Source organism: Pygocentrus nattereri, chromosome 7 (genome assembly GCF_015220715.1).
Source record: "Pygocentrus nattereri isolate fPygNat1 chromosome 7, fPygNat1.pri, whole genome shotgun sequence".
In the NCBI taxonomy this organism is placed as follows: Eukaryota; Metazoa; Chordata; class Actinopteri; order Characiformes; family Serrasalmidae; genus Pygocentrus; species Pygocentrus nattereri.
In genome coordinates, this window is record NC_051217.1 from 43,263,661 (window position 1) to 43,281,535 (window position 17,875).

General features: G+C 41.8%; 2 protein-coding genes across 4 annotated transcripts in view; one reads left to right on the forward strand and one right to left on the reverse strand.

Annotated features, from left to right (window-relative positions):
• Positions 1-343: 343 nt before the first annotated feature.
• Positions 344-17,875, reverse strand: part of sdr42e1 (short chain dehydrogenase/reductase family 42E, member 1) — a 51,359-nt gene continuing 33,827 nt past the window's right edge. The window contains exons 1-3 of one of the 3 annotated variants that reach the window (XM_017705038.2): positions 5,658-5,729; positions 3,278-3,373; positions 344-1,921 (exon numbers count right to left, since the gene is read on the reverse strand). In XM_017705038.2, coding sequence (XP_017560527.1) covers positions 823-1,921; positions 3,278-3,342 — 1,164 coding nt within the window. In that variant the 5' untranslated portion in view covers positions 3,343-3,373; positions 5,658-5,729 and the 3' untranslated portion in view covers positions 344-822. Of the gene's footprint in view, positions 1,922-3,277; positions 3,374-5,490; positions 5,634-5,657; positions 5,730-17,875 lie in introns of those variants that run through there. The other 2 variants (XM_037540110.1, XM_017705039.2) reach the window with 2 other exon arrangements.
• Positions 13,783-17,875, forward strand: part of nedd4a (NEDD4 E3 ubiquitin protein ligase a) — a 45,621-nt gene continuing 41,528 nt past the window's right edge. Inside the window, exons 1-2 of the mRNA XM_017705037.1 lie at positions 13,783-14,026; positions 14,976-15,049. Coding sequence (XP_017560526.1) covers positions 13,964-14,026; positions 14,976-15,049 — 137 coding nt within the window. The 5' untranslated portion in view covers positions 13,783-13,963. The remainder of the gene's footprint in view (positions 14,027-14,975; positions 15,050-17,875) is intronic.

The window sequence follows — 17,875 nt, forward strand, 5'->3', positions numbered from 1 at the left end:
CAGCTTCAGCTCTTCTGGGAAGGCTTCCTGCAAGGGTTAGGAGTGCATTTATGGGAATTTTTGCCATAATCCTCAGCCCAAAAATCCACAGGAGATCACATGGCTTGACTTTTACCCAAGAAAGGTGACAATTTAAAGTCTTTAAAATAAGCAGAGAACCATACCAATTGTCTTTTCACCTAAGCTAAGATAACTAGCTTAGCCACATCCTTTTAGCCTACTGCAGTAATAACATCCTCCCTTCTTTAGACGAAGCAACTCTGGGTAAGACAGGTTCTTCACTGTTCTCGAACAGACATCTCATGATTCTTCATTATAAAGACATATAACACAGGAGAGAGAATCCTTTATTAAAAATTTTATTTTACTAAAATGATCCTTTTTCAAGACAATTTATTACAAGAATAAAAATTATACCATCCGTACTCTATAATGCTTCATAGCATTGCTATAACACAGTCAGACTGTAATACACTACAGGTACAGTAGCAGGCAATATTGCTTTTATTGTTTCTTTAAAAAATAAAAACTCCTTAAACCTCTATAACCTTCATATGATCCATACAGTCATACTGACAGGTTGCAATACACTACAGGAAGTGTAGGGGGCGATATGGCTTCTGTTGTTTCATCTGCATTATAAAAGAACTATGAACGATGAATGACAAGGAAGAGCAGGAGCCACATTAGCTCAATTAGTTGATTAATCAAAAACCAGTCGATCGAGTAATCAATTATAAGAATGACCAATGTTTCCAGCGCTACTTCATACTGGATGCAGGCGCAAATACCAGCTGTATCACTATGCTGTTGATGCTGCCCTTATTGCCCCACGACTGGCAGAAAGGACAGGATTAATGCACCAACGATAAGAAACAACAACGCATCGAGGATCAGTTTCTTCACCGGTGAAGCAGCATGCTTTCTCCCGTGTCCTCTGCTCCTGAACCACTCCACCACTTCCTTCAGGTCATATACTCTGGGGTCATAGCCCAGCTCGGCCTTGGCTTTGTCCATGCTGAAATAGTGGGTGACCCCAGTCTTGTAGACTTCAGTACGGGTCAGTAGGGGCTGGAAGTTGTAGACACGGCCGACCACGCTGTGCACCATCTCGGTAAGGAATGCGAAGAAGTAAATGAGAGATATTGGAAGGCGTAACTTGGGGAAAGAGTAACCCAGACCCTCCACTAGTGGCCTGAAGAACTCAAAGTTGTTGACTGGTCGGCCATCTGAAATAAAGTAGGCTTGTCCAGCAGCACAGTGCTGGCCTTTCTCCGTGAGTGCTTCTGCAGCTAGCACATGCGCAGAAACCAAGTTATCAACATGAACGAATTCCACCAGACTGTCAGGATCCCCATAGACAAACTTAAAGAGGCCGTTCTCTATGTATCCCACAATCCTCGGAAGGTGCCTCTCTTCCCCAGGGCCATAAATTCCAGCCGGACGCAAAGCGCAAGTCCGCAGGATCCTGCATCCATCTGCAAGCGGTGAACCGTTGGCCTTTAGCACCCGCATCTCTGCTAGCGACTTGGTCCTGGAGTAGTGGTCTGGATGGAGATGTAAGGGAAGGTAGGGAAGCGTCTCGTCGCCATTCCTAATGACCTGACCACCAAAGACCACGTTGAAAGTGCTGGTGTACACCAGCCGTGGGACCCCAAGAGCTACGCAGGCCTGAAGGACGTTTTCAGTTCCCTGAACGTTCACCTCTTCGATGAGCTTCTTGTTGAGCTGCTCCCTTCCCGACATCCCATAGGAGGCGGCGTGGAAGACGCAGTCCGCTCCTTGCAGAACCTTCTCCACCTGAGCGTAGTCCCGCACATCACCCTGAACAAACTCCACACCTTCAGGCAACACCGCGCTTGGAGGCCTCACATCAAACAGGAGGATTCGGGACGATTCATTGCGGAGGGTGCAAGCAAGACTGCATGCAAGCAAATAAACAAAGACACAAGACAGGTAAATATGGCAAATAAAACAATGACGCCTTACTGAAACGTTTTATTTACCTAAAACCACCAGGATTCATTTTCCAACCACTCTTCATTTCTTACGAATTAGCAGTCTGTTTTTGTTACTGCGCCTTTAAGACTGATACGCATAAACGTTCTCTGTTCTGATTGGCTGTCCTGGCAGGCTGCAACACTCCTTATAACTCCAGCGTGAGGGCCGTTTCTTCTCACCTGTGGAAATTTCCATCTGTACATGGAGTGGGCTGTGAACAGGACGATTTCAAATTTACCAGTGTGTACACACAACCTAAGTCTTTTATTTGATAAACAGGACATGAAAAATCAGTGTTCATCAATAAATACATGCTAAGGTTGCTATTTATTTATCTACCTTTGGGCTTATTACACAATGACTACTATAAATTATTCATCAACTGCTATTATGTAAGATCTGACATCACAAGAATGTGCACAGGAAGTCTAAATTTGGACAATTAGTGATGAAAATGAAGTCTGAAGGAATGACAACGATGTGGCATGTGCAGTAAAGTAATGGTAGTGTGGGCTATTGAGCAAGAGCATACCAGTGTCATAAGTGATCGTTAATTCAGTGCTGGATTTGCTCTAATGAATCAAAGCAGCATTATGAAACTACACTGCAACTTCACTGAATAATTAATGCAACAAGTTGCTTTGTCTGAGAACGCTACTCGCCCCCTAAAACCACATTAATCAGGTTGATGTCGCCCTCTAGTGGCGCCTTCAGATTCTGCATTAGTTTCCATTATCTAAAGAGAGAACATACCACCATTCAAAACCAGTAAAAACAATTTAAACATCAAATGCAAACCGCCTTATTTCAGACCTTTAAGCTCCGAACAGGAAATTCAACTCTGATTTTATTTAAAGTTACTGTGATGTTCAAAGGCCTCGCTTAGTACCAAATGCAGGCCTTAATGTTGCAAAGTGACTGCATTTAAATTTTGTACCAAGCAATATGTGAAATACAGTGGCCCTCAAAACTTTTGGACACTTTAACAATTTACCAAATGGTGAAGCTCTTTAGGTTACTTAATAAAATGTTTAAAACCACATCAGACTGATGGTGGACACTGATGGTGTGGATAAAGTCTGGAGAAGAGTTCCAACCAGACTAAACTAAATGTTCTATAGAGCAGAAAGCTGGATTGCTTTTCTAACAGCAGGAAAACTGGCAGAAGTCCATAAAGAAATGTTGAGCTAAAACATGCCAGCTGCCTTTTAAAACAATCCTTTGCAGAGTATTTTTGGTGCCACTGTATGTTACGCCACTGTCTACCGAAACATACCGAAATCCAAAATAACCTCCTCCACCAGTGACGACGTAGGTGTGAGCTGCCAAGTTGGTATTCATTGTAAACAAATGCTGTTGTGAAGCCAGAGGCCTGAACGAGAGAGAAAAAGAGAGACTGTGATTAACATCATGTTTGTTCCACTCTCGCCACCGAAGCACAAACTGCTCTAGGAAAAAATGTAAACCTCTGTTCTTATGGCTGCATCCAAAATGACATACCACCATACTACCATAGAGCCATATATTCTTCTAGCACTCGGGACTAAGTGCTAATTTCTTCACACAGAATCAGAAAGTTCAACAGCTGTGAGGTGAGATTGAGGGCCCAACATAACTTTCCAAAAACGTTGTGATGCCGTGCAAAATGTAAATGAAGTGCAAATCATTTAAACCCTATATTTATATGAAAACAGTACAAAGACAGCAAATCAAATGTTGAAACTGTAAAATTTTATTGTTTTGAAAAATATATGCCCATCTTGAATTTGATGGCAGCAACACATTCCAGAGCAACTGGTCTCCTCATTTCCCAAACGCTTACAGAGTGCTGTTAATAGAAGAGGTGATGAAACACAGTGGTAAACAGACCCCGGTCCCAACTTTTTTGGAACTTGTTGCTGCCATTAAATTTAAAATGGGCATATATTTTTCAAAACACAAAATTTTCTCAGTTTTAGCATTTGGTATGTTTTTACAATTTTTGAAAATGTGGTTAGAAACCACACACTGGTGATGATCAGAGCCAGGGCTTGTGATGTCTACAACACAAATATAGCCACCACCAGTAAACCTACGTAATGTTGATGGTGGCAATAGAGTGTAAATCTGAAGAAAAAAAAATTCCGTGGGGACTGTCTTGCATTACAACACCCAGCATATCGCTGCTGTCGGATCAAAACCTCATATCTCCATTTTTGACATTTTTCTATTTTTTTGGCATAATTTGAAATAACAGTTGGCCTTTATATCATAGTTGGCCTGTAGACTTCTTGATGAAAGGACTAAACAAACTGACCCAAAACGACTTGGAAAAATGTCTGGTTCCATTGACTTACATTAAAAATATAGCACGTTTCTCCTGTAAAGTTATCATTTTGGAGATACAAGGTTTTCTTCCGACAACAGCGATATACTTCAATGCTATTACGAGTAAAAAAAGCACTGTAGTTCAAAACTTAAATCATAAAACAGTGTCTCAAAAACGAAACCGTGTATTAATAACCTTTTCATGTAGTCATTTTCTGTGAGGGAGCTTTTCAAGGTGGACGTCTGGTTCCTATCACCACCACTGTGAACCACTCTGACTCAGCAAGTTCCTCTACACTCACTGTTCTTACAGAGTTCTTTAAAATAGAACAACTGCTTTTACTAAAGCCATGAACTCTATAAAGAACCATTTAATCCTTCATTTATTTTTTCTTTTCACTGTGAAAAGTTTATTCGGGTTAACGGAGAATATTCTTGTAAACAACAGAAGAACCACTTTTGGTGAAGAACCACATATAACACGTTCTTCGTCAATCTGAAGGATCATTTCACCATGCAAAGAACCGTTTAGACACAAAATGGTTCTGTATAGCACCACAACGACTTCTTCTGTTGTTACAATGTCAAAGTGACGATAGAAGAACACGTCATCTTCAAAAAGGCTCTATATCCTTGCTGTCGCTTCAAAACCTCGTATCTCCAAAATTGTAACTTTACAGGAGAAGGCAAAAACTGACTCTACTTTTAATGTAAGTCAATGGAACCAGACTTTTGTCCAAGTCATTTTAGGTCATTTCTTTTGGTCCAATCATCATGAAATTCACACACAATATGTAGGACTGTGGGTCTTTTCAAGTCATGTCAAAAACTGAAAAATGACAAAAATGGAGATGCGAGGTTTTGAACCGACAGCAACGATATGCAGCCACATGTAACACACTTTCCATCAATCTGAAGAACCATTTCACAATGCAAAGCACTGCTTAGGCATGGAACGGTTCTATGTAGAACTCATGACTCTATATAGAACCACTGCATAGAAGACAGGAGCGTTTCCCACCAAACCGCTCTGAATGGCTTTGTTCACACTTTGTTTGCACTTTGTTTACACTTTGTTTACACCTTCCCCATTTAAAATGCTGATTCGTAGTGATGGCTTCAGTAAGACTGATAGCTAGTTATATTCGCCCTGTGTCCACAGAACAGCTCGGGCACACTGACCGCATCACACACGGCTGGCATGTGAAACCGACCCCCCTCTAATCGCGCCTGCCTGCTGAGCCCCGTCAACACGTGGCTGAAAAAGCCTGGAAACACGGTCAGCACAAACACGCGAGGAGCTGAAGAGACGAGTCTAAACCTAAACGAGGTGAATAGAGAATGACAACCTTTCCTGCGGAGAGATCAGAGTCTGGGTGCATCCAGCACTTCCTGGGAAACGCGTGATGGGCGGGGGGAGGAATCCCGCACTGTGATTGGTTAGAACTGAGCAGTGGCTGTGCATCAAACTGCCTCCAGAGGGCAGCAGCACGTCGTTACATGCTCTAATGTACAGCACGAATATTTCACAATGAATTATACACTCACTTTATTAGGTACACCTGCTCAGTTGCTTGTTAACTCAAATAGCTAATCAGCCAATCACACGGCCGCAACTGAATGCATTTAGGCCTGTAGTTGTGGTCAAGACACCTTGCTGAAGTGCAGCCCGAGCATCAGAACGGGGAAGAAAGGGGATTTAAGGGGCTTTGAATGTGGTGTGGTTGTTGGTGCCAGACGGGCTGATCTGAGTATTTCAGAAACTGCTGATCTGCTGGGATTTTCACACACAACCATCTCCAGGGTTTACAGAGAACGGTCCGAAAAAAGAGGAAATATCCAGTGAGCGGTCAGTTGTGTGGACGAAAATGCCTTGTTGATGTGAGAGGTCAGAGGAGAATGGGCAGACTGGTTCCAGATGATAGAAAGGCAACAGGAACTCAAATAACCAACCAGAATCTCTGAGGAACGTTTCCAACACCTTGAAACACGTTGAAAGTGTGCCACAATGAATTAAGGCAGTTCTGAAGGCAAAAGGGGGTCCAACCTTTTACTAGCTAATAAAGTGGCAGGGGAGTGTATTTTATTATGTAACTACACTTCGTCATTATCAAAAGCAAAAGAGCTCCTCTTACTGTGCAGAGATGGTTGTTAACTTCCAAAGAGTGCGAGGTGACCACCCCCTACTGAACATCACTGGCTCTGCTGTGGAAATCGTCACAAGCACCAAGTTCCTCGGTGTCCACATCACAGAGAACCACACCTGGTCCTTCAACATCAACTCCATAGCCAAGAGAGCCCAGCAGCGCCTCTACTTCCTGCGGAGACTGAAGAAGGCTCATCTCCCCCCTCCCATCCTGACCATGTTCTACAGGGGGACTGTGGAGAGCATCCTGAGCAGCTGCATCATCGTCTGGTTTGGGAATTGCACCGCCTCTGACCGCAAGACCCTACAGCGTGTAGTGAGGACAGCTGAGAAGATCATCGGGGTCTCTCTCCCCTCCATCATGGACATCTACACCACACGTTGTATCCGGAAAGTCACCAGCATTGTGGACGACCCCGTCCATCCCTCACACAGACTTTACTCACTGCTGCTGTCTGGCAGAAGGTACCGGATCATCCGTGCCACCACTGCCAGACTCTGCAACAGCTTTGTTCCTCAGGCAGTCAGGTCTTTAAACTCACAAGGACTGAACTGAAAGCCCCCCCCACACACACACACACACACACATACACACACACACCTCATTTGATGCTCTACCTGCACTACCTGGCACATTGCTGCTGCACTGTGTTTTCACTGTTTTTCTGCCTCAGTAACTGCTGTGTTTATGTCCGTCATCTGACTGCGTGACTCACAGCAGGTTAATATCTCTGCACCTTATTCTCACGACCTCATGTCCAGAATGAGTGCCGTGTCGGTGCTGCACTGTCCTGTCTGTTTACTGTGTCTAATATCTGTTTAATTTATCATATTTATTGTTTCTAGTTTAATTTTTTGTTTGTACACTCTGTCTGCACGTTCGCACTTTGTACTTCGTGTTCCTTGTTGCTCCGTGTCGTTCCTGGAGGAACGTAATTTCAGTCCACTGTGTACTTGTACACAGATGGAATGACAATAAAAGCCTCCTGACTTGAAAACATTATTTAGCTGTAGAATTAAATGGATTAAACAGATTTTTGTTTATGATTACAGTGATGAATACAAGTATGAATTGAATGAAAGCTGAATTACTGCTTGTTATTGCAGGATTAAGATGATTCAGCAGTAAAATAGAGCTCTTTAAAGTAATGTGTGTGTGTGTGTGTGTGTGTGTGTGTGTGTGTGTGTGTGTGTGTGTGTGTGTGTGTGTGGGTCTAAGATGAGTCCTTTTCTATTTCAGGATAATCTCAGTAGTTTCTTGAGTAAAGTGCATACCCACAAAGGATGTTATGTTGCAGAAAGTTTAGGTTTACACTTTACTGTGCTCTGTAGCTCATTTATATACCATTCTTTCAAATATACCAGTGCTAATGAACACTAGGTGAATGTACTGTGAGGTGTTTTTGTGGGGTGAGGTGTTGTTTATCGTATTTTTAGCCTACAGAGCAGTGACTTGGCTACCGAGCAAGACTGGTTGACACCTTTTATTAATGTATTATGATTCTTATTGTACACATAGAACATGCAGAAGTGAGTTTTGAGACTGACACAAATTCCGGTTTTCAGAGAGTCTGCTGCTCTGGATTGTTGTGAAGGATGTTCAGATGAATTGTAATTAATGAAAATAAACTTAACCACAAAAACCCCATTTCCACTGCATTTCAGCCCTGCCACAAAATGACCTGCTAACATCATTTCCGTGGTCTTGTCAGCTCAGGAGAAAGTGTTAACGGGGACAAGGCAGCTGATTTCACTCCGTCATGCTGACTGAATTAGAAGAGCAGACTGGTTGCTTTAAAAGGAGGGTGGTGCTTGAAATGATTGTCTTCTTCTGTTAACCATGGGTACCCCCAAGGAAGCATGTGCAGTCATCATTGCTTTGCATCTAAAGGGCTTCACGGGCAAAGGGGTTGCTGCTTGTAAGGATGCACCTAAATCAACCATTTATCGGATCATGAAGAACTTCAAGGAGAGAGATTCAGTTGCTGTGAAGAAGGCTTCAGTGTGCCCAAGAAAATCCATCAAATCCATCAGGACCGTCTCTTAAAGTGGATTCAGCTACGGGGTCGGGTCAACGCCAGTGCAGAGCTCGCTCAGGAATGGCAGCAGGCAGGTGTGAGTGCACCTGCACGCACAGTGAGGCGAGGGCTTTTGGAGGATGGCCTGGTATCAAGAAGGGCAGAAAAGAAGCGACGTCTCTCCAAGGAAAGCATCAAGAACCAACAGGCATTCTGCAGGAACTACAGGGATTGAACTGCAGAGGTCCGGGGTAAAGTTACTTTCTCAGATGAAGCCCCCTTCAGACTGTTTGGGACATCAGGAAAAAAGGTTCAGCGGAGAAGAAAAGGTGAGAGCTACCATGAGTCCTGTGTCATTGACAACAGTAAAGCATCCTGAGACCATGTGGGGCTGCTTCTCATCCAAGGGAGTGGGCTCACTCACAACTTTGCCTAGGAACACTGCCATGAACAGAGAATGGCATCAAAACATCTTCCAAGAGCATCTTCTTTAAATTTGGAGATGAACGATGCTTTTTCCAGCATGATGGAGCACCAGGTCACAAGGCAAAAGCAATAACTAAGTGGCTCTGTGAACAAAACATTGAAATTTTGGATCCATGGGATTTCAATCCCATCGAGAACCTGGGATCAATCCTCAAAAAGTGGGTGGACAAACAAAAACAGAGAAATTGTGAGAAACTCCAAGGACTGATTAGGTTAGAATGGGCGGCCATTGGTCAGGATTTGGCCCAGAAACTGATATCCAGCATACCAGGGTGAATTTCAGAAGTCTTGAAAAAGTAGGGTCAAAACTGTAAACACTTGGCATAAACTGGACGTATTTGTCAATAAATGTTTAAAAAACGTAGAAAATGCTTATTATTGCACTTCAGCATAACGCAGAAGCATCTGACAAAAAGATGTCAAATACTGCAGCAACAAGCTTTGTGAAAACAAATTTCTTTCAGTCTCGAAACTTTTGGCCATGTCTGTACAATCAATATCAGGTCAATACATAATCAGACAGCACCAAGCCAGAATATGAAAACCCCAAAACAAAACTATTAACAACCATTAACAACCCTCATCTCCTGACAGAAAAACACAGATGCACTCACCTTAGGCTGAGCCATTTGATATTATTATTTTATATGTATTTAAATTGAAATAGCTATTTATATGAGCTATTTTTTGTGAAATGTACTGCATTTTTAGAGCCTGTTAAATGGTAGGTGTAAGCCTGTGTCGACTGAATTCATTATTTTCTAGCAGCTTTTCAAATAAATAATAAAAATCCAAGGTTTCATGTGGTATATATGTGGTATGTTTATATTCATGTTTCATGTGGTGTTCATACTTCTTACACATTGTGGCAAACCCACTGCTTGCTGCCGCTGGCCTTTAAAAGCTCATGAGGCCACACCAGGAGGGTGAAGGGAAGGTGCGCGCCCTCCGGAAAAAAGACTTATTGTTGTCAGTGTCATTGTTCACTGGGTTGAGGTGAGTGTATCTGTTTGTGTTTTTCTGTGTCAGGAGATGAGGGTTGTTAATGTGTTTTGTGTTGGGGTTTGGCTTATCATCAAGGTACAGCCTATGGCTAGTGTTCACCTCCCCTGTGAGTTTAGTGCTTTGCCAGTGGCTTTCTGCTTTGGTGTTTAATAAAACGTGCTTCTTGCATTGGAATCATGGCCCACCTTCATCACTATACTGATAAAGGATAGCACCCACCAATGTCTGGAGTGGAACTGTGTTACAAAACACTATGATAATGTGTTTGAGACTGGAGACAGGACGGCAAAGTGCGATGGTAGTGCTCGCGAGAGGGAAGCTGGCAAAAACGAACTGTCAAAGGTTTTAGCTTGGGAGCGCCGATGCAAGCAGGGGAGAAGTTGATGAGCTGGCATTTTAGAGAGAGTACCGCACATGGCATGAGCTTGGGCCAGCAGGTAAACAGATGCAGGGCGAGATGTTCAGCAGAAGCCATGGGTTGTGGTTTGAATGCAGCAGATGACAGACAGCTCATTGTGTTTGCTGTGATAAGCTTGCTGGCTGTCAGTATCCGGGGGCGCTTGCACACACCAAAAGAGGCGCATCAAACAGCGGGAGGGCGACCACCGTCCAGCTCAGGTCTGTCACCAGCAGAGGAGGTGGAGCCGTAGCACACATGAGCAGTGTTCATGCCAACGTTGATGGCACAGTGGGAGGTAGAGAGAGTGAACGGCCATTGGGTGGAGTGGCATTGTTAAAAACGCACAGAAGGAGCCGTGATGGCGAGGACGGTGTCTGTCTGGCCAGGATTGCACACATCTAGTGACTTAGCTCGAGCTGCTATGTCACCGGTGTGGTCAACCTTTGAAGGAGAGGTTATGTAACAACCTGCTGCTAAGGCTTGTGAATCATGGGAGGCACACGCCCTCTGGAAAAGGGACGTCTTGTTGTTGTTTATGTTGTTCATCGTTGGGTTAAGATATGTATATGTATTTATTGTGCTATTCTTTGTTGGGGGACATGGGCTGTTAATGTGTTTTGTGTTGGGAGTTGGTCTATTATCAGGCTGAAGCCTGTGGCTAGTGGTGACCTCCATTCCAAGTTCAGTGCTGTGTATGTGTCTTCAGTGTTTAATAAAGACCGCTTCTTGTGGTGGAATGATGGTTAGAGTTTTTTACTCTTAATGAAAGAAATAGTGCAACCTTTTCTTGTATTAGTGTTGTTATAAGTAGCTAACACTGAAAAATTGTTTCAATCGAACTGTTTTTGTTTAAATCTTTGTTTCAAGCCGTTCTAATTTCATTTTTATTTTAAATAATTGAAGATCAATAACAGGCAACAGGGTGGCAAATTTAGCCAAAAATAAGTAGCATTCAGGAGTGGTGAGCTTGACAGAGTGCACAGGTTGCATGCTAACTACTAATAATCAGATAGTTTACATACATTTTAAAATATGTGAATATAAATTATTTTTACTATCAGTAATATTTTGATAACAGAGTTGAATGCTTTCCCTTTGCAGCCAAGTCTGGTTTAGTGTGTAAATGGTGTGGTTGGTTAGTGTAGTGGGTAACACCTCTGCCTTCTATGCTGTAGACTAGAGTTCAGTCCTTGCCAGGGCAAACACCCTACACTATACCAATAAGAGTCCTTGGGCAAGACTCCTAACACCACCTTGGCCTCCCTCTGGATAAGAGCGTCAGCCAAATGAAAAGGAGAAAGCAGAATGAGAATAGTGACTTCTTTGAGAAAGCAAGAAGTTGAGGCAAATTCCTGTATATATCATAGTAAATGGTTTTTATTTATGAGAGGGAACCAGTTTGGGTGGCGTAAGGTTGGGCATAAAATGTAGGACACAGGTTAAAAGGACTTTTTTCATTAAATTAGATAAATTATTGCTTGTACACGAACCAAATTACAACGGGCCTCATTCACCAACCATTCCTATAAAGAAATTCCTTCTTAAAACAAACTTTCATTTCATAAAGATTCTGACCCGATGTTTTCTTATTTGGGATTTGCTCTTGGGTAAGAACAGTAACTACGCACACTCAACAACACAAAGGAGTCTGACAGAGACTTTTTCTTAAGAACAAACTTATGCAAAAACTTAGGAAGGTATTGGTGAATGAGGCCCAGTGTAATTATGGTGTGACTGGAAGCTTTTGATGAATATATTTCAGAGAGAAGTACAGTGTCGGTGAAGTGGGACGGCTCATAATCTCCATTTTAATGGTCAGTACAGACATTTTAAGCATTTTTGTAATAACTGCTAATTTTAATAATTTAATTTTAATGAAAGTACAGATCCCTTCATTTTTTACAGATGCAAAAAACAACAACAGGGACTTTATTACTTTATTTTATTATTATTTTTAAAGCAGACATAAATTGAACTCACGGGTGGTGATAGTAATTATATTTTAAGACTTATTTTACAGAAGAGAAGTGCCACTAACTTCACTTCACGAGTGACACTGGCATGTGTTGTCCAACTCTGAGTCACTGAACGCACAGCTGATGTAGGTCATAAAGGCACGTCATAAAGTCTCTGTACCATTTCCAGCTCAGCCTCATTAAAAATAGATTTCTTAATAGATAAGTAATAGATAGATAATAGATCAGTTCCAGCCCCACTTTCAGTTCACACTAAGAGCTAGAGTTATGAAGGAGAGCTAGAATCAGTCTCCAGGTAACTCATTATATATTCATTAGGTGTTCCATGCACTAAGCAGAGCTGTTGTCGTCATAGGGAAATCAGTTAGATGTAGTTAGTTCTGAGGCGAGGCTGTAAACTCAGACAGTGTGAGGCGAGTGAGCAACGGTCATGAGACACCACGCAGGATAAAGTCAAGGTGAAGAAAGTGGTAACCACCTTAACCAGGACCGAAGTTACTATGGAATAAATATAATCCAGCTATAAAAAACTCAGTGAAATAAAGCAAATAATGTTAATGTCAAACAAATAAAGTAGCTGGCTGAGGATGTGAGGACACATGAATGCAGCCATTATTATATTCATTTTAATTTGACCTTATATGAAAACTGAACTGCGTCAGGAGCTTCATGAAATGAGTTTCCATGAGCAGCTGCACCTCTGCCTTCTATGCTGTAGACTATCAGGTCAGTGATGTATATGAAACTGTTGTGTGTCACATGAAACTGAACGTGAAAAAATTCATGTGCAGTGGTGATAAATCTGACGATGAAAAATCATAAAAGTGTTTACAACCAATACAAAAACACATTATCCAGATTATAGTCCTGTAGAAACTCACTGTCCAATTTATCACCTACTGTATAGCTGCATTCTGTAGTTCTACAGTTACAGACTGTAGTCCATCTGTTTCTCTGATACTCTGTTACCCTGTTCTTCAGTGGTCAGGGCCCCCATGGACCCTCACAGAGCAGGTACTACTTGTACAAGTACAAACTGCAAACCTTCCAAAAAAAAAAAAACCTACAAAAATATTTCAGCCTGGTTTTCAGTTTATATGCATTTTATATAACATATCATTTTTTTAAATAATGATTGAAATTTATTTTTAAAAATATCAAATTTTATTATTTTAAATTTTGTATTAAAAAAAATATATATATATTACAAAAATATTTATAAATAATTACATACAATTTTTGTCATTGCATAACGTATGTTGTAAACTATTGTTTACATTTTATGCATTATTGTGTGTTTTTCCCTCGGGGCGTAAGGGTTCCGCCCACTTATCGCTCTTTAGCCACTCATGGGCGTGGTTTCGCGTGTGCGGGCATGGTTTCGCGTGTGTGGGCGTGATTTCGAGTGTATGGGCGTGGTTTCTCGTAAGTGGGCGTGTGCTGTAAGCGGAAGGAGAGAGACGGTAAGATGGCCAGCGCAGATGCTTCGACGCATTTGAGGATCTAGCAGCTCGGCTGGGACCACTCGGAGGAATTTGACAGACTAACACGATTCAGTTCTTTTATTTAGTGAAAAAGACCGCCTGCCGGCAGCGCCGCCGCCTGTTTATCGATCATTAAAGCCATGAATAACAATAATAACATGGCTGCAGCCGTGACTGAGGTGCGGGGACTGCATGCTGAAGAGGTAAGTTAAAGCACTTCATCCAGCCCGCAGATCCCGGTTCGCTGATCCCGGCTCGCAGATCCCGGTTCGAGCTCGCACTGTGTCGGTAGAGCTGCTAACTTTACATGGTCACGTAACTGAGACTGACGGTCTGCTGGCGTTAGCTGGCCTAAGCAGACGAGGCTGAACTTGGCTTCGTATTCGAACTGACCCGTTCCACCTTAAATGGTGCAGCAGCTACGTTCTGTCGCCGGCGCCAGAGGGTAACCGCTGCTCCATTTAAGGTGGAACGGGAAAATTCGAATAAGAAGGTGACTTTAGCTTCGTCCTAAGGAGGATGGGCAGCTCTGTGTGCTCTCAGCTGCCTCTGCATTCACCCAGTTCATCTCTTCTTTAGTGGATTCACTAAAAACGGAGATGTTTGAGTCATTTCAGACTTTTAGTGGTTATATTTAGTGGGTGAAGTCTGACTAAAATGAGGAAAACAACATAGGCTCAGTTCGTGCATCCTCTTATCCTCAGCCAGTGACTTTATATGTGTAATATTAATATTATTTGCCTGTTACACTTGTTTTTGACATTTATTTCCTAGTAACTTCTGTTTTATCAGGTGTAAATATGTATTGATGATGTTGGTCTAATAAAAAGGCTTGGCAGGCCCTGTCTGGTCATCTCCCCTGGTTAAGGTGGTTATCACTTTCTTCACTTTGACTTTTTCCTCCGTGTCTCGTGACCATTACTCACTCCCCTCGTGCTGTCCCGAGTTTACAGCTTCACCTCGGCTCTGACGTCACAGCTATTAGTATGGTTTTGTTTATCAGCACTCAGAACCTGATCATATCTCCACTTGTTTTTTTTTATGTTGGCCTGTTAATTCTGTGATACTATATTGGGTCAGAATTGAATACCACTTTTATTGTAAATAATTAGTTAATTAGTTAATTAATTATTTATCTGATGTCTCCGACAGGATGAAGCCAGGATCCTGCGAGTAAAAGTCATCGCTGGAATCGGGCTGGCTAAGAAGGATATCCTGGGTGCCAGGTCAGTCCTTTAAAACACATTGTTGTCCAAAGTGTCCAGGTTGCAGTTATTGTTTATTTGTCACACCCGGTATCCATAGAAACCGCTTATCAAGCGTATCACCTTACGCTTAGACTCTATAGACCCTACAATATAAACAGATTATCAAGTAGTTGCTGTTTTTTCTGCCTCTGAGTGAAACTGAACTCCGTTTATTGTACTCCTCATCAGTCTGGTGTTTTATGTTTGTGGTTTACGGTGACTCTGCCCTCATCACGACGACACAGCAACACTCTCTGCGTGTGTTTTGGCAACACTCAGCTAGCCCAAAACTAAGAACACATGATTGAAGACGCGTTCAAGTTCAAACTCGCAGCGATACGTCTGTGAATTTGCCCTAAAAGAAGAGTTGTTAGAAGTAATCGTTACCTCTAGGAACTTCTAGGAATTTTCTGAGTGAGAACGTACCACATTTGATCAAAAATAGCAGGAAACACTATGGAGCTCTGGCTGAGACCAGTCTGTCGAGGATATATGTAAGATATGGCCTATTGATTTAATATATGTGGTGTGATGGGCCTAGAGCTCAATTCTGATGCATTTTAATAGTTTTTTTTTTTTTTTTGGAGCATATCTGACATCACTTACTAATACAGTGCTAGATGTCGGGTCACCTTAAGGTGTAGAAATAAAGACTGCAGTATTTGTGGCATGTATTGGTTGTGGTAGCACGGCCACCTGCAGTCTTCTAGAGGCCGCTTTACTTGCTTAAATAAGTCAGCAAGATGTACGATCCATAGGCCGCTACATACCGCCTGATGCACCTCCAGTTGTGTTCTACATCTGTTCTTTCTCATTTCCATTGCTGAGGTTGTATCCCTCATGTCCAGTAGATGGCAACATGATCAATAGTCTTTGCTGTCCTTGAGCGAGCCTCCTTTTCTCTTTTGACCTAAATAAAAGTGCCCAAGGTATGCAGAGATATTCACGCCTGATCACAATGTTCCTGCTAATAATTCTCTCTGTGTGCTTTCTGTGCTCTCTTTACGTTAAAACATCGGAGAAGTCATTGTTCCGGCCATGAACCGATCGTTAATCGATTAATGATCCTCCACTTTGGGAATCTGTAACGTTGCTTTGGTTTAACGTCTCCTGGTCAGGGTTGCTTAATTAAATAGGGAATTCTGTTTTTTCCATTTTTTAAAAATGAGTCATTGAGAGTGGTTAAGTGGAAACGCTCCGTTCTAGAGAAGCTTACCAAGTCAGAATTGTCCACAGTGGTGATGATGGGAACCGGACATCCACCACTAAAAGCTCCTCACAGGAAGTTCCTACATGACATGGATATGAGTTCACTGCCTGATACCTGAGGCATTGTTTACGATAATGTTGAGGAAGTTTTGGCATGACAACATTTTTAAAAATCTGTTTGTGGTAGAGAGGTGCTTGCAGGGTGTTGTGAGGCAAAATAGACATACATATATGCCCAAAGACATATACTGGCTTACAGATTTATTTTACCGTCAACAAAATTCCACATAAACTCAGAAGACTCGTGTAGGTTCTCTGGTGCTTCTGGATAGTAAATAACATTTTCAAGCCAACTTAATGACTATGTTTGTGTTGTAGTCATGGCGACGCCTGGTTCCCATCACCACCACTGTAAAGACACCTGAACCATTTCACACCAAACCACTCTGAATGACTCTGATTACATATATGAAGATGAAGACATCTGAAATTTCTTAACTGTACCTGTTCTGTCCCCTTTTGCATTTAGACATGTGCTTGCAAAACAGACACTCAAATATAGAAATACTACATTAAATGCCCTCTAATAGTAGTATGGTGCTGTATCTGTTATAAAGGTGCTCAGTCATCCTCAACCTGCTGATTCTGCATGTGGCAGTAGTTTAGACCTGGAAATGATCTGTTTTCTTTGCTTTATACTTGAAAGACTAGTGTGTAAATCGGAACTGGCTTTGATCTCTTTAATTTAATTACTTCAAGCTCATAATGCAGTCAATGCTTTTGGGAAATCGCAGTCTGTCCAGTCATTAAAGAAGCCCTTCTGATGGGTCTAATCCAATTGGGAAATGACTCTGGGAGGATGTAGCTGACGCCTCCAATTGTTTCCAAATATGTGTAGATTTCCTGTGTGACTCAAGTTTTAGGAATGTACTGTATTGTGCTGGTTCATTTATAGTTTTCATTTATTATTAGTAGCAGTCGTAGTAGTTTGTATTTACAGTACTGTGCAGAGAACGCATATATATATATATATATATCTCCCCGCACTCCAGTCAGAAATGACCACGTATTACAATGTAGTACAACGTATTAATTCTTCAGCATTTTCTGAGGAAATTAGAAGGTGTATGTAAGGAGATCTGCCACACAACCAAGATGGAAAAAAACAGGAGTTTCCAAAATTGGGGTTAAAAAATTGATTAAACGCTACCTAGAAAATGTGACTCCTAACAACCACCTGTAAGACCAGGTAGACCACCAAAGCTGCCTGAAAGATGTAGCTGTCAAGTAAAGAATTAGACAGCAAAAAAAAAACTTTGTTAGAAACTGCAACACCGAAACACCAAAAGAGCTGAGATAAATATAATTATATGTGAATATATTTGTTATTCCTGGATCGTGCAACTTCTAAGACTGAACTTTGGAGGTGTGGCTGCAGATTTCTTTGAAAAAATGAAAGCGAAACTTCTAAAAAGAATGGAAGCTCTAATTACAACAAAGCCTAAACACACACAAACATACACATACATATATATATAAAATATTATATATATATATATATATATATATAAGGCTGTTTTGACTCAGTTAACTAAG